General features: G+C 42.8%; 1 protein-coding gene across 13 annotated transcripts in view; it reads left to right on the top strand.

The window, feature by feature from the left end:
• The window catches only part of INPP4B (inositol polyphosphate-4-phosphatase type II B), a 611,130-nt gene that overhangs the window by 390,461 nt on the left and 205,132 nt on the right, over positions 1-15,537 (top strand). For 12 of the 13 annotated variants that reach the window (XM_066385755.1, XM_066385735.1, XM_066385716.1 and 9 more), the window contains one exon: positions 14,566-14,616. In XM_066385755.1, coding sequence (XP_066241852.1) covers positions 14,566-14,616 — 51 coding nt within the window. Of the gene's footprint in view, positions 1-14,565; positions 14,617-15,494; positions 15,515-15,537 lie in introns of those variants that run through there. The other variant, XM_066385793.1, reaches the window with a different exon arrangement.

Genomic DNA, 15,537 nt, shown 5'->3' with positions numbered 1-15,537 from the left:
ACTCTACAGGCAGTTGTCTTAGGTTGGTAGCTTGAAACAGGCCAGGGTGGGAGTATTTACACCACAGAAATTGGCCCACTCTGTCCATCATAACTTCCCCTCCCTTCCTCATCTTCAGCTGATAAACATTTACAAGTACACCATGTTCCTTAAAGGCAGAGTCCCATTCAGTATGATTAGATTAAAGCCCCTGCATATCCAGCAGGTGGTCTTATCTGTGCAATAATGAAAACCCTTATCTGAGAATGTTTGAAAGTTTATTTCCGAAAGCCTCAAAGGAAGAAGGTCAAAAGGTAAAAGTACAACTCTTAGTAAGAAGGGTGTATAAAAATGCCCCTTGCTTCTTTTATCCCTGTGAGGAGACTTTGCCAAGAGCACGTGGTTTTCAATAGTTTCCTCTCGAATGTCTGAACCCATTAGCTCCAATTTTGCCTGCCTCTTTGGGCACGGAAACAGCAAGAGTACCAGGTACACACTTGAAGTATAAAGTATGCATTATAAAGAACAGAGAAATTCCAACTGTTAAGCGTTTTAAGTGTTAAGATTCTAGGTTTCAGATATTTTCTTGAGACAGTCAAGTTTTTAGACATCCAAGAAGATATATTTTAAAAGCTCTGACTGGTTTGGGGGAGTAGGAATGCTTTGGCATTGATTGAATGATTAGTCGTTTATGGAATTGAATTGCTTTACTGACTACTTCTGTGCATTTGTGAGTGCATATGTGTGTGTGTGTGTGTGTGTGTGTGTGTGTGTGTGCATGTACGCGCGTACTTGGTTCTGACTGCCGGTTTACTTTGTAAAACAGACAGAAAAACTTTGATTAGAAAATCACAGAGCCATTTAACAGGCAGTGACTAGTCCAGTGTAGATGTCAAATGTTCCACAACCTTAACTTAAAAAGCCCAGAATTGGATTTCTAAGGTGTATTTTAAGTCAGGCTCAACGATGTGCAAAATTGTGCCCATGTGAAAAGATGCTATGCAGAAGCCCTGTTAATGGGTCTCCTGTGCTAGAAAGAAAGGGTTTGGTTCAAAAATGAAGGCTGTCGCTTCTTCCTTTTATATTCTTTCTAACACGCATCACTATTTGCTATTTACGAGTCTTCAAAGCATGGCTTGCTGATCTGGCTCAAATGCAAAGATGTAACAAGGAAGATATTTTCTGAATACTACTGTCACAGGCACCTGCCACAAGTGCTGAATCCATCCATAAGCAGTCGTATTTGTAGGGCTTTCTCTTGTATTATAATTAGATTATCACCACTCAGTTTGTCTATAATTTCTTTTCAGGGAGTTGGGTTCCCTCGTGCTCTAAGGTTCTGTGCTTATTCTGAATGTGTTATTCAACTGCTGTGCTATTTTTTAATATCTATAATGTAAGGAGGATATAGTTAGTGCCATATTTCTTATTTATCACTAAATTTATTTAAATAATTATTCATTCACAAATAATCTTGGGACCAGGAGAGCATTATTATCCTCATAGATTAATGTAGCTGTACATATAGGAAATGTATATAATAACTTCATTTCTCTGTCATTATCAAAGTGCTTTCTATAAATATTCAGAGACATTAAATGACTCAAGGCTATGCAATGATTATCTCTGTGGTACCTGAACACTTGGCTTGATCTTGACTATAGAAAAAGTAGAGTAATGGTAATAAAACTAATTCACAAATGACTCAGATTGTTCATCCTTTCCGCTCTTGACCTTCTGTAGTCTGTTCTCTGTATAGAATAAGAGTAATATTTTTAAAGCATAAAAAAGATCACATAACTTCTTGGCTTAAAACCCCACTAGAGTTTCCACTGTAATTAGAACATGGGCTCTGTTTAACTAGAGCCTGCTTTTCTTTGACTCAGGGCCTTTGCACTTGATATTGTCTTGGCCTAGAATACTATTCCTTCTTCCTCATTTTTTTTGTATTTTTTCTGAAGTGAGAAGTGGGGAGGTAGAGAGACAGACTCCTGCATGCACCCGACTTGGATCCACCCGGCATGCCCACGGGGTGGGGGTGATGCTCTGCCCCCCTGGGGTGTTGGTCTGTTGCAACCGGAGCCATTCTAGTGCCTGTGGCGGAGGCCATGGAGCCGTCTTCAGCACCCAGGGCCAACTTTGCTCCAATGGAGCCTTGGCTGCAGGAGAGGAAGAGAGAGACAGAGAGAAGGGAGAGGGGGAAGGGTGGAGAAGCAGATGGGCACTTCTCCTGTGTGCCCTGACCAGGAATCGAACCAGGACTTCAACACACCAGACTGACGTTCTACCCCTGAGCCAACCAGCCAGGGCCATACTATTCCCTCTTAATTTTTTTTTGTACTGGCTCCTTTTCTTTAGGAAGGAAGGTCTAAATCAGGGGTCTCAAACTTGTGGCCCGCTGGCCGCATGTGGACCGCCGAACAATTTTGTGCGGCCCGCAGACTAATCCACGAAGTACAAAATATTTTGAATAAAATTAAGTAAGCCTAGGGGCCTACTTGTATTTTTCATTTCTCTAGCATCTTGCTCTGCGGCCCACATGCTGAGTTGAGTTTGAGACCCCTGGTCTAAATCAAAGTACCCTGCTCAGAGAAACCTACTCTCACCAATATAGGTTAAATACCCCCACACCATTAACAGTTTACTCAGCTACCCTATTTACTTCCATTTTGCTATTCACCATCTCTTCCTGATACTAGAATCTGAGTCCATGAAGTGATTATTCCTTGTTCATGACCATAACCTTAGTGTTTACAATGACAGGTCAACATATGCAAAGGCATGGAGAGAGATGAGACCAGGCAAGATCAGGGAACCACAATGATTTAAAGAGGCTGATCAGGAGGTGCACATAGTAAACATTACATCCATCTCTGAAAGAGACTCTGTAATCAAGTCGTTAAAATGGTCAGATTGACCTGGTAAGCACAAAAGACAAATCCTAACTGTTGAGGCTTACCTATAGCAGTGTTTCCCAAACTTTCGGTCTCAGGTCCCTGTTACATTCTTAAATATCATCGAGCCTGGCCTGTGGTGGCAGAGTGGATAAAGAGTCGGCCTGGAATGCTGAGGTCGCCAGTTTGAAACCCCAGGCTTGCCTGGTCAAGGCACATATGGGAGTTGATGCTTCCTGCTCCTCCCCATCTTCTCTCTCTCTCTGTATCTCTGTCTCTCCTCTCTGAAATGAATAAATAAAATAAAATAAAATAAAATAAAACAAAAATTTAAATATCATCGAGAATCCCAAAGGGCTTTTGTTTGTATGGAGTTTAAAATCTATGAGGTTTAGCACGTTAGAAACGAAAACTCAGGGAATTTTAAAACATCTGTTAATTCATTTAAAATAGCAAATAATAAACCCAATATATGTTAACAGAAACAATACACGTTTTTAAAATTACTGTGTTTTGGAAAACCAATAACACATATAGGAAGTTATATGATATATACTGAGAGAGTGGCATTGTTTAACATTTTTGCAGATTCCATTAATGTCTGACTAATAGGAGAGACCTGCATTGTTATGTCTTCTTCTGTGTACAGTCTGGTGAAATCACATTTCTTGTATCCTCTGGGGAACTCCACTGCATACTTGTGAAAGAATAAGAGTATAAAAGGGAAATACCATCTGAGGACTATAATGAAAATAATAGGACCTTGTAGATCCTCTGACTGGGCCAGACTAGAGAACTGCTGATCTATGGTTTTAATAAATTGCAGGCATTTTGTGTCCCAGGTGCTACGCACAGGTGACAGAAGTCAGTATTGCTATTACTGTCCTGGGGAGAGTTAACATTGACTTGAACAACTTGAACTCTTTCAGGACTGAGTGAGCCACACAATGGACCCTGGCCACTTGCTAACAGTGTTCCTTTGAGAAGAGTCATTTCTCATTCCTGTTTGAGATGCCACAGTCACATTGCCCTCTTCTACAAGGAAACTAGGAACTTGGCCTCAGTTTCCCTTCATTGTCTGTGCAGAATGGACGTGTTATGATATTTCAGCCCAAGGTGCAGGCAACACTGCACAGGGGTTGAAAGCATTGGTTTTTTTGGCATAAACAGATTCACGTAGGAATATTAGCTCCTCTACTTCCGAATCACATAATCTGGGGATAATGTTACTTATCGCTGAGTTTGGTTTTTTTTTTGAACACTACTTGAAGTGTAAGCCTTAGTTCCCTTATAAGGTTGTTCTGAAAATTAAGTGGGAGTAAAAATTTTGAGTGATTAAAAACAAGTCAATTAAAGGAACAGGTGGGGCCCTGACATCAGCATTTTTTAAAGCTTCTTCAGGTGATTCTCATGTGCAGCCAACATTGAGATCCATTGATCAAATTATTAGCTATTGGTAGAATTTCATAGAGAAAGAAACTGGTGTGACAGTAGAATAGAGCTATTGCAGTTGTCTCATTTTTACCTGTGACAAATATGTCATTGGATAGCTACATTGAAAGCTGTTTGCGTATATGTCCATATTCACCATTTTTTCCCCAGTTTTACTTTGTGGGTTGATATTGTATAAATCAACTGATCCTTACCCAGGACTTAGTCACTAATCTTCTTTTGACTGGGGTTACGAAACCCTGGGTTGTAAATGATCCCTTAAACCAGTGGTCCCCAACCTTTTTTGGGCCACGGACCGGTTTAATGTCAGAAAATATTTTCACGGACCAGCCTTTAGGGTGGGATAGATAAATGTATCATGTGACCGAGACAAGTGTCAAGAGTGAGTCTTAGATGGATGTAACAGAGGGAATCTGGTCATTTTTTAAAAATAAAACATCATTCAGACTTACATATAAATAAAATGGAAATAATGTAAGTTATTTATTCTTTCTCTGCAGACCAGTATCAAATGGCCCATGGACTGGTACCAGTCCGCAGCCCGGGGTTTGGGGACCAGTGCCTTAAACTACTGAATAACATCCCAATAATTTTGTTTTGTTTTAAAGCTACATAGAAATTATTTAGCCTTGTAGTGTTGGGAATGATGACTTGCAGGGAGCAACAGATTAATATACATGTGAGGGTGTTGATATTACTGTCTTTCTCTAATAGCTTGTTCATTAACTCATGACTGTGTTCTTAATTGAGGACCGTTACTACATTAGGTTGGTGTTTTTGAGTCTAGCAATGTGATACATTGTGTCTGTTTCTATTCCTTGAGGCTAATAGATCTTTGTTTTTTTAAAACTCTCATTAAGCTTGCCCAAGGGAAGACAATTAAAGCCACCATCAGCCTGGGCTCAAGATAGGCCCACTGCTGGGGACTTTGAAAGCAGACCTTTTCGTCTGATCTGCAGCTTGCTATTGAAGCAATCCTGGGCAAATGACTTCAGGTTCTGAATGGAGTTTTCTCATCTGTAAAATAGGCAAAACATTAATACCACAGCCCAGAAACAAGTGAAGACATCAATATATGTAACTGAGATAATTAACCCAGCGGTCCAGGAAGTATCTTTGTTATTTCCTTTGACTCCATTATCCTTGTTTATTAATTTTAAGCTTCTTATTATTTCCTTCTGGGCAAGTTCATACTTAATCCAGATCTAGTGTTGGAATCAAGGGGTCAGTGCCAGGGACACCCTTTCCACTTTTCTGAGGAAGGGCGCGATTCTGTTTGCATATTGGGAGACCAAAGAAGGAAGAGGAAGAGGGATGGAAGCAGTAATGGACGTCTGACCTGACAAAAAACTGTTCACATACGCACAGCATGTTTGAATTGAACCCTGTACATATTTCACATGCTGATTTTCTCATGTAGGGCTTTGCAAGTCAGCAGGAATAGAGCACCCATCTTACAACAAACAGTTGTTTAGCAAATTATCAGTTAACGTCTTCACTACCTATACAACAAGTTTTACGATTGTGTTTTCACAGTGGAAAGAGCTCCTCTGTTCTTTATTTTCAATTTAAAAGATACCTCAACATCTCTTAGTAGTAAAAAAAACCCCACAACTCTGTGGTCTTAAGTTGTACAGCTCTTTAGAGGTTGGTCCTTCTTGCTGTAGGTAAGTGCCCTGGACAGGCTTTGGCTTATAGACGCAGAGCCAGAAACCTGATGGGGTTAGAACAAGACTGCCTTTCTCAGCCTGTGTCCCTTTCAGGAAGGCGCAGGATGTGAGAGTTTGGAAGGCAGGAGAGGAAGCTCTCAGAACAGCACGAGTAGAGAGACCTCTTTTACTTCTGGGAAAGCCAGACCTCAGTGTCAGCACCTCTCGTATTGAGCCAAGCCTGCCTCTCTCAGAGATGCTCTGACGATGGAAAGCAATGTCTGAAGACATTTTTGCTGTTTCAGTCATTTTTCACCCACCTGTAATAGATCTCTCTAATAGTCGGCAGGGGGAATGGAATAAAGTGTGGGTAATGGCAGAGATACTCAGAGTTATGCGGCCCCCGAGCCACATTTGTCGTCACTATTAACCTATAGAACCACACGACTCCTGTGTGATTGGTAGAATTGAGTATAATGGCGTATTCGTATAGCAAAATTAGAAGTCTTAAAGAGCCACTAATTAAGCATAAAGGGACCCATGTGACTAGAGAACTATGGTGTGGACATCATGGTCTTAGGAAAATGAAAAACCTCTAAGATGAAATGCATCCAAACTAAAAAGAGTGCTTATATTTGTCTTCCTGTTTTGGGCAGGAAGTCAGACACAGAATGTTCTTGTGTACATAATTTTGTATAATATGTTTGGATATGTGAAAGATAATCAAACTTACCTGGTAAACACCAAGACAGCATGTCCTACTAAATAATTATTGAATTACTTCTGGATAGTCTCAGGCTTCAGGGTAAACTCTGTCTTTACTAAGAGAACTACCTGCAATTATGCATTTGTAACTAGTTTATCAAAGACCTACCTCATTAGACAGACCAACATATAATGGGATTTCCCCACCCCAATCGTATTTCACTATGCTCTGTTAATTATTACTTTTCATCTCCTAAGCATATTTGAAAGATTTCTTATCTGTCCAATAACTTTCATATATTACAAAGTTTACTTTGGTTAGAACGTTGTAGGAGGGGCATGCAATGAGCCAACTGCCAACAAGCTAGAAACAAGCCAGCCATGTTACGTTTGAAAACTCTATCAAGCTATGAAAATAATAGCGATGAGATAAACAAAAATTCCTGAGAAAGGTGGACTTTTGGGAGCTGAGCTGTCAAGAGCCTGTGGTTTTTCCTCTGCGGGCATTTGGTGATTCTCAGAGTAGGCTCAAGAGGAGGGCTTTGCCTGGATGCAGGGCTGTTGCTGATCAGAAAGAATCTGCAAAGCTTTTAAGCAGTTAGTTGAGTGAAATGAGAAGTCATGACTTCAGAGGCCTCAAGTCTATTTCCATTTTTTTCCCTGAAGAGACCTGCTGAGATGCGAGCTTGGCAGGATGCGAATGAACCCTGCCAAAAGCTTATGAAAAGCGGAGGGAGACCTCCTGCTCTTGCACAGTGCCTGGGAGAGTACTCACCCCAGGGAAAGGGACCGGGGAAAACAAGCAAGAGACAACGTCCTAAGGACAGGTGCTGAATTGACCCTGGAGGGACTAAGAAGCCATTTTTTCACCTGAGAGCATTTCCTGATTCTCCCTTGAGTGGAAGTTGTAACCCAAGGTGGGAGGTGAAAGACAGCCAACCCAGCAGATCCTTTGGTTTTCATGTGTAGCTGAAGTGACATTTTGGAGACTGAAGGGGACTCCACTTCATAGCTGGTTTGCCTATAGAGACATTTGTCAGATTTGGGCTGTGGGGGGTGCAGTGCAAAAACAGGTGCTGAGACATCTGAGGATATCTGGCACTCTTTCAGGGTTGAGCAAAGATGAGCTGGGCTCTTGGGTGAAAGTCCCAGAGGACCATACCCTACAACACCGATAGACTGACTGTCTACGTTTGCTAGAACTACTGCCCCAAAGTGCCACAGACTGGGTAGTTTCAGCAATAGAAATTTATTTCTCAGTTCTGGAGTCTGGATGTCCAAAAACAAGCTATTGGCAGGGATGAGTTTTCTGGAGGCCTCTCTCCTTTACTTGCAGACGGCTACCCTCTTGCCGACTTTCACATGGTCATTCTTTTGTGTCCACACCACTAGTATCTCTTCCTTTTATCAGGACACCAGTTCTCTTGCATTATGGCCCCACTCTAATGGCCTTGTTTTAACTTAATCACCCTATTTCCTATTGTAGTCACATTCTGAGGTATTGACATTTAAAGCTTTAACATATGAATTTGGGATTGGGTGGGTAGGGAGGGGGACTGGGTGGGGCGAGGAAGAATCAGCCAACACAGAATCTTACCAGCTTAGTCTGACCCAGATAGATCCCTGACTTGATGATCAGAGAAACTGCTCTCATTTGCATAACAAAAGAAAGGGCATCTCTGATCAAAAATATTATCTGGAGCTTTTATAGATACCTCAGATTGAAAAAAAATTTACTAAACATAACCAGAAGACTAAACCCCATTTCTTATCCCACTCATTTTTATGGGCTGATGTCTATCCACAGTTCTCATCTGTGTCCTAGTTCACTCATAAACTCTCCTCTAGATCAGACCTTCTCAAACTTTAACGTGCAGATGAACTACTTGGGAACCTCATTAAAATGAAGACTCTGACTCAGTGGGTCTGGAAGGAGCCTGAGAGTCTGTATTCTATACCAGGTCTCTGACCAGCTGCAGACCAGTCGGTGATGAGTATGCACACGGGAGTTTAAGAACCATTGTCTGATAATGCCCAAGACCTCTTCCAGATCTGAAATTCTATTCACCTTTTTTTTTAGAAGAATCTTTCTGATTTTCTCTCATTACAAAACATCCTAGGTGATACAATACTGACTGAGCAGTTCCCTCCTCTGTGAAAAGGGGCTAAACAGTCTGTCCTGTCAGGTTTTTCTGAGTCTGACTATTAAGGAGTTCTGTGTTTCATTCCCAGTAGATGTGATATTATTAGACTATATTCTTACTTGAGATGCATAGCAAATTAGAGTAATATTATAATTAGTAAAAATGGCTGTGTTTCAATGGGCTATTCATTATCAGAGACCTTACCAGATGTGACATGGTGTAAGAAGGGCATCTGGGCTCTCTCTGTGTCCCGAGAGCATTCCTCTATTATTGTCGCTATCTCCTGCTCTGCCTTCCAGGTGAGTGTCCAGGGAAGGGGTGCTCCCTTCTCGCTGACCATGGGGACAATGAGGAGGTATATTTGCACAGACTGGGCACAGCCACTCTGCAGAGTCGTGGCAGCATGGTCTTCCCTGCTCTGGATCTGGGTACCGATGATGTCCTAGCATTTGAGGCAACACCACCTCTTTACACTCCACTCACCCTCAAGGGAGTAGTGCCCATGCTGTTTGTAAACGAGGTGGCTTGCTTGGGGCGTTCTGCATGGATTTGAGCAATGGACTGCTATATTCAGCAACTGGCATGGTAGGCCAAGCAGCCTCCTGCTTGGAAACAATTAGGCTTTCTGACCTAGTCGGTAGGGATTTGACGAGACAGTGAGTATAATTCACTGTACGAATGGTCACCTGGTGACCATTCGATTTTTCAAGGTCAAGTTAATATGTAGAATTTTGAACTTATGAAGTCAATAGAGAAGGAAATGAATTTGTTTGACATGAACTTGGAGAAATATTCAAGATGGAATTATAAAGTCTTCTGTATGATCACTCCTATTCGTTGATTTGTCTTGTTTTATCGAGTGTCATAAAGGTTTAGACAAAAAGAAGTTCTAAAGTTTTTAAGTGTGCAGTCAGACAGATGTTCTAATGTTCCAGGAAGGGACAGGGAGGGGTATAAGGATAAGAACTGATAATGAGACCAAAAAAGGGAAAAGGAATTCTTGCAGAAAGCCAGTAAATCTCAGGAGGCTTGCTGTTGCCACGAACTGAAATATTCCAAATTCTGCAGTGACAACCATTTCACTGTCCCTTCCTCAGCAAGAGGTCTCTTCTGAATCTGTCCAGGGCTTAAAAATATTTTTTCAGTGACATTTTTCTCTCCTTTCTCCCTACCTTCCAATTCCCCTGTCTCTCAGTCTTCCTCCTTTCTCTCCTCTGTCTTCTCTTCCTTCTTTTGATCTCCTTTTTTCTTTGTCTTGCTTCCTTCCTTATTGCCTCTCTTCTTCCTTCCCTTTCTCTATCACTTTCTTCCTCTCTTCCTCTGTGTCAGTTATTGTTCTAAATTCTGAGAAAAATGTAATCCAGCAACTGCTGAGGTCTATTACCCCCTTGTCAAAGATAACAAACAACGCAAAGGGCAACTGGCTTAAAGAGGTTAAATAATTCTCCCAACGTGACATGGAGCAGAGTTGGGATGATTTAGGGGGCTCTGATTATGTCACTCCTCTACCCAAATGCCTCCCATGATTTCTTATTGTTGCTTATAAATTGCATAAAGCCTTTGATAGATAGATGGCCCTTGACAACAAATAACCCCTAACCTGTCTCCTCAAATGTATCTACCTCCTGCCCCTTCCATGAAGGTCCCCATATTCTAGCAGCATCAGAATACTCTCTCTTTCTCAGACACAACTGGGCTTTTACAACTCTATGATGCATGCTTTTTACACAACACCCTGCTTGCTCTGTCATATCCTTCATTGCCCCAAACTCCTACTCATCCTTCAGAGCTCACGCCACCTCTTCTGTGAAAGCTCTCCTGACACTTACAGGCTGAATTAGTTACTTCCCTCTCAGGGTGCCCATGGGGAAATGCTCCCATTTCCATTATAGCATTTATTTCATTGTACTGGGTTATTCAGACAGTTGTCTCGCCAGCTGGACTCTGAAGTCCCAAATAGAAGTAATAGCACCTTCTTCACTGATGAAGCTGGTGCTCGCCACCTGGTTTGTGTTCACTGTACTGATGTATATTATATAACAAATGCATCATTGTGATCTGTGTGTCAGTGTAACTTATATGGCATGGTATCCATAGTACTGATCTTAAATATAAATGGTTTACAGCTAGACATACATCCTAAAATAAATAAATGTTTCCTATGAAAATCTGATTTCATGAAATTTAAAATTGGTTTACAAAAGTATTGTCTTTCAGTTTCTTTAAATCAATGATTTAAACATGCCTTGATTTAGGAAAATGTGACATGAATACTTTCACAAATACTTCTATTAAGTAAACACAGATTTCCACATACTTGTTAGTTATGATACTTTTTTCTGTGAATATCTTTAGATTTTTTTCATTATGTATAACTTTGAGTTAAGAATCTTTTTCTCTTTAGTTCATATTTATAACAAGTAAGTGTTCTACTGATAAAATCAATATAAACTTAGGAGTTTAAGAAGCATGTTGCAAGAATTGTCAGTATTAATTCTAAGTTTGTCCAACATTATATCACATAATATATATATATATTTTATGTGGTCCTACATATGTTGACCTATACCAGCTTGTGACTTTCACTTTATTTCTAAATTCAAGCGTATTCCTTCGATAATGTTGTTTTGGTGTTAAATATTTTCTTAACATGGTATATAAATACACACATATATGTATGAGTTTATGGATTGCATGTGTGTGAATATTTATTCACTGTCTATATAGTCCATTCTAATATATGTAACATGTGTATATATCAATATACACACTATGTATATCCTTCACGTATTCATTACACACACACACACACACACACACACACACACACACTCACAATGTGGTCCGTTCCCGCCCAGCTATAGAGAGGCTCCTCATCCCCTGAGACCAGCCGACGATTTCCATGTAAAGAGGCCGTAAGGCACCACCGAACATTCTGGACTAGAAAACGTTGACACGGTTCCCAGCCTGCTCATGCTCTCAGCCGTAAGCGCTGCGACATGAAATCTCAACTTGAGTTTTTTGTGCAGATTGTGTTATTTACCCTGTTCTGTCTCTTGTCGTTTGTTTTGTGCTCTGGTGGACAATCTTTTCTTTTTTTTTTGTATTTTTCTGAAGCCGGAAACGGGGAGGCAGTCAGACAGATTCCCGCATGTGCCCCACCGGGATCCACCCGGCATTCCCACCAGGGGGTGATGCTCTGCCCATCTGGGGCTTCGCTCTGTTGCAACCAGAGCCATTCTAGCACCTGAGGCAGAGGCCATAGAGCCATCCTCAGCGCCCGGGCCAACTTTGCTCCAATAGAGCCTTGGCTGCGGGAGGGGAAGAGAGAGACAGAGAGGAAGGAGAGGGGGAGGGGTGGAGAAGCAGATGGGCGCTTCTCCTGTGTGCCCTGGCCGGGAATCGAACCCGGGACTCCTGCACGTCAGGCCAACACTCTATCACTGAGCCACTGGTGGGCAATCTTGTGTGGTAGCGATAGAGCTCAGTCTGTCTTAAAGCAACAAAGACTTGTTAAGCTGCAAGTTCAAATGTCCTGCTTTACCGACCATGGCCCGGGGGTTTCTTCAAGGGACTGGAAGCCAGGTGCAAGATCAGCAGGCCCTTGGCGGTGGGTTCGCATGCTTCAACATCATGAGGGTTATTTTCCACATCCCCTCACCTGGGAGAAGTGGCCCAGTTGGGTCGGGTATGTCATGATGTAAAGGATTTGAAGAGCAATATGATCGGCAGTGCTGCCCCCACAGAGGGATGACAGTGTCGACCCAGGTGCCCGGGGTCCCTCTGACGCATCCCCCCAGCCCTCCACTCTCCAGTTAACCCAAGTGTGCTTGTGTGTTGATCGTCTTTATTTAATTCACCTCATCCTTACTTCAACTAAGATACACCAGGGTTAGGCTTTACGTTTTCTCTTGCTGTCACTAGCTCTTCCTAAGTGAGAAAAACAGCCGAGATTTCTTTTCATTTGAAACACCTTTGTCTCAGATAGATGTGGATGAAAAAGAGGCCACGGACTAAACCTGTCAGGCCTGCATGGTAGCCTTTCAAACCCTGAGACAGAAAGGAGCCATCCAGGATGGCCTGAGCGCCCAGACTCCTAGCTGACAGCGGGTCACGGTGGGTGGGCACCTCCTGGACCTTACACTTCCCCAACACAGGTCAGCCTTGACCATTGAAACTTATCTATTGTTTCTGTGCATCTAAGAGAACATACCTTAGAAAATGTCAGAGTAATTTTCTTCTCTGGACGCCTCGAAGGCACAGCTGTGGGCCCCAGCAGGAGACATTGTCATTTTGCTCCCCGCATGCATGCCGTCTCCTGTGCTGTCCACGTGACCTCCTGCACTCGCCACTGTGCAAGGAGTGGCCCTGCATTTGCGTTTTATCCAACCCCAGCGGTTCCCCTCTTTGATTTCTCCAGCCTCCTTCATCCACCACTAGTGAATTTCACACATCTGTGAATGCCTCTTCCTAACACCTTTGCCTTGATTCCAATGCATAAAATAAGCTGCAAAACCGCCATTCTCTGGAGCATTTTCTCAGTCTGTTCAGATTTTGCTTCCCATTAATTGCTGTCAGTTTGGCTCAGATCAACTCTTACAAGACTTTTTCTTAGGCTGAAGGTACTTTTGTTGACATAGCGAACTGTAGACTCTGCCGCTGAACATTAGAATTCGTATCTGGGAAAGATCACCAGGAGTTTGCAAAGGACCTGTTGGACAAACAAGTGTGTTAGGCTGGCTCGCTTGTACTTTGCCTGATTGGTGCATGAGCACGGGCAGCACCACATGTGTATAGTCTGTGTAGGCTGCAGGTGCTTGTCCTCGGGGCAGAAGATCGTAGACTGTGGACTGCCTGCCGCCATTGACAGGGGCCATTTTTTGCTATTGTTTGCGGGAGAAGGGGTGTCCCCCGCCTCTTTGCTCATCAGCCCAGAGAGAGGGAAGTAGTTTTCCCTGACTGCTTGCTCGTTGGCCATAGTGAGACTCTAATAAACAGGATGGCCCACCATTTTCTGGCCCCACAGTTCCTTTACTGTCTGCCCGAATCCAATGGGAGTTTGCATGGCCAGGGCCACTGGCCTTACAGGACCCCAGTAATTCTAATGCATAGCCAGCCAGGATTAAGGATCACCGCTTGGTGGAAGATTAACATCTATCATCTATGTTGCTGTTTCACTTGGAACACATTCCAAACTTGTGAAAAGCCTACCCAGATGACTATTTTACACTATTTCTCTTTCCCCAAATTGAGAATTCACTTTCAAGGGAATCTAGATAATGGTATCTGACAATTTGACCCACAGTTCTCAAGTGGGAGGGATGACCTACAAGGACTGTGGGTTTGCATGCTCATTCAAAGAATACATATTCATTGAGCATGCATGCAATAACTTCCTCTACACCAGTGCTATCCTTTCTCTTCAATATTGAATAGGAACGTTGCCCTTTAAGGAAATGAAAGTCAGTTCAGCTAAAGGCCAGATATCTCTGGATTTGGTAAGTGCTGATGGGGTAAGGATCCAGGCAGCTCTGTGTACCTAGAAAAATCAGGAAATCTATGAACTATAAAAGGACAGCTTCCTTGCTTTGCAGTGGGTGTTGTATACAGTTCTTCGATAATGATTAACCACAGAGTCAGAAGTGACGTCAGGTGGGGCAAAAATAAAAGCCAGCACCTGTGAAGTATCTGCACTAGTTTCTATGCCAGAGCCTTATTGAAAATGCTTGTCTTTCTCCATAGGTTCGAACCAGTGTCCTGTCTGAACGGAAGGATCACTTGCCAGAAATTGGGGTAAGTGTTTCTTTTGTTTCCAGAAGGCACATACATCCCTTCTAAGTTAATCATTTGGATTTTCCCCGGCACCCTGCCTCGGAGCTGACGAATAAGATTGAGTGAACTTAACAGGGTGTGACTATGTGAGGAAGCTCAGTCCCATATTTGCTGAACTGCATGGAATTCATTTCTTGTTTCCTGGAAATCATCCTCAGATGAACCCGTCTGTAGCTCAGCTGGCTGGAGATGAGTCCAGACATGGCCCTGCAGGTAGCTGAGATGCGGTTCTGAGCTAACATTCCTGGGCCGACAGGAGGCTAGGGAAGTTGTAGACGAGAGTTCTACCCATTCAGCAAGCAGGCAGAGAACCAGCCAGCTACGGCACTGTGATGTGTTCTGTTCCCTGCCGCTGAAACATGTCAAAACAGTGACACAGGTTGAAACAGGAGCTGCCACCTATGTGCAGTCCAGGGTTGGAAAATCCAGCTGAGATTTCCTCGCTGCCTGTGAATCATCGCATCTCAAGCTTTGAGAAGTTTGGGGAACAAGATGGTGATAGGGGATGTTTGCTTACTCAAGGGTAGAGTAGGCAGCGGCAGGCTGAAAGATAGCCTAGCAGGCTAAGAGGGATCTGTGTATTCAGAAAGGAGGGAAAAATCCAGAAATGTTGGGTCTAGGAAGCCCTGGGGCCAGCCAACTGAAGAGCTCTTGAAATTCCCCGAAATCCTTCAGGTAATTGACAGCCTTCTCCAGTCCAGTGTGGGAGCACTGCACAAGGGACCATTCATTGCCTTTCTTGGCAGTAGCCACCATCTGAACCTGTCGGGGCAGCCCTTCAGAAACATGCAACGAAGTGCCGGATGCATTGACCGAGAAGAATGTCGGCCATCTCTGCATCTGATAGAGAAGGAAGAAGGTGCCTGGTGCTCTTTCATGCCT

Source organism: Saccopteryx leptura, chromosome 1 (genome assembly GCF_036850995.1).
Source record: "Saccopteryx leptura isolate mSacLep1 chromosome 1, mSacLep1_pri_phased_curated, whole genome shotgun sequence".
Taxonomy (NCBI): Eukaryota; Metazoa; Chordata; class Mammalia; order Chiroptera; family Emballonuridae; genus Saccopteryx; species Saccopteryx leptura.
This window is presented reverse-complemented; position numbering and strand designations above follow the sequence as displayed.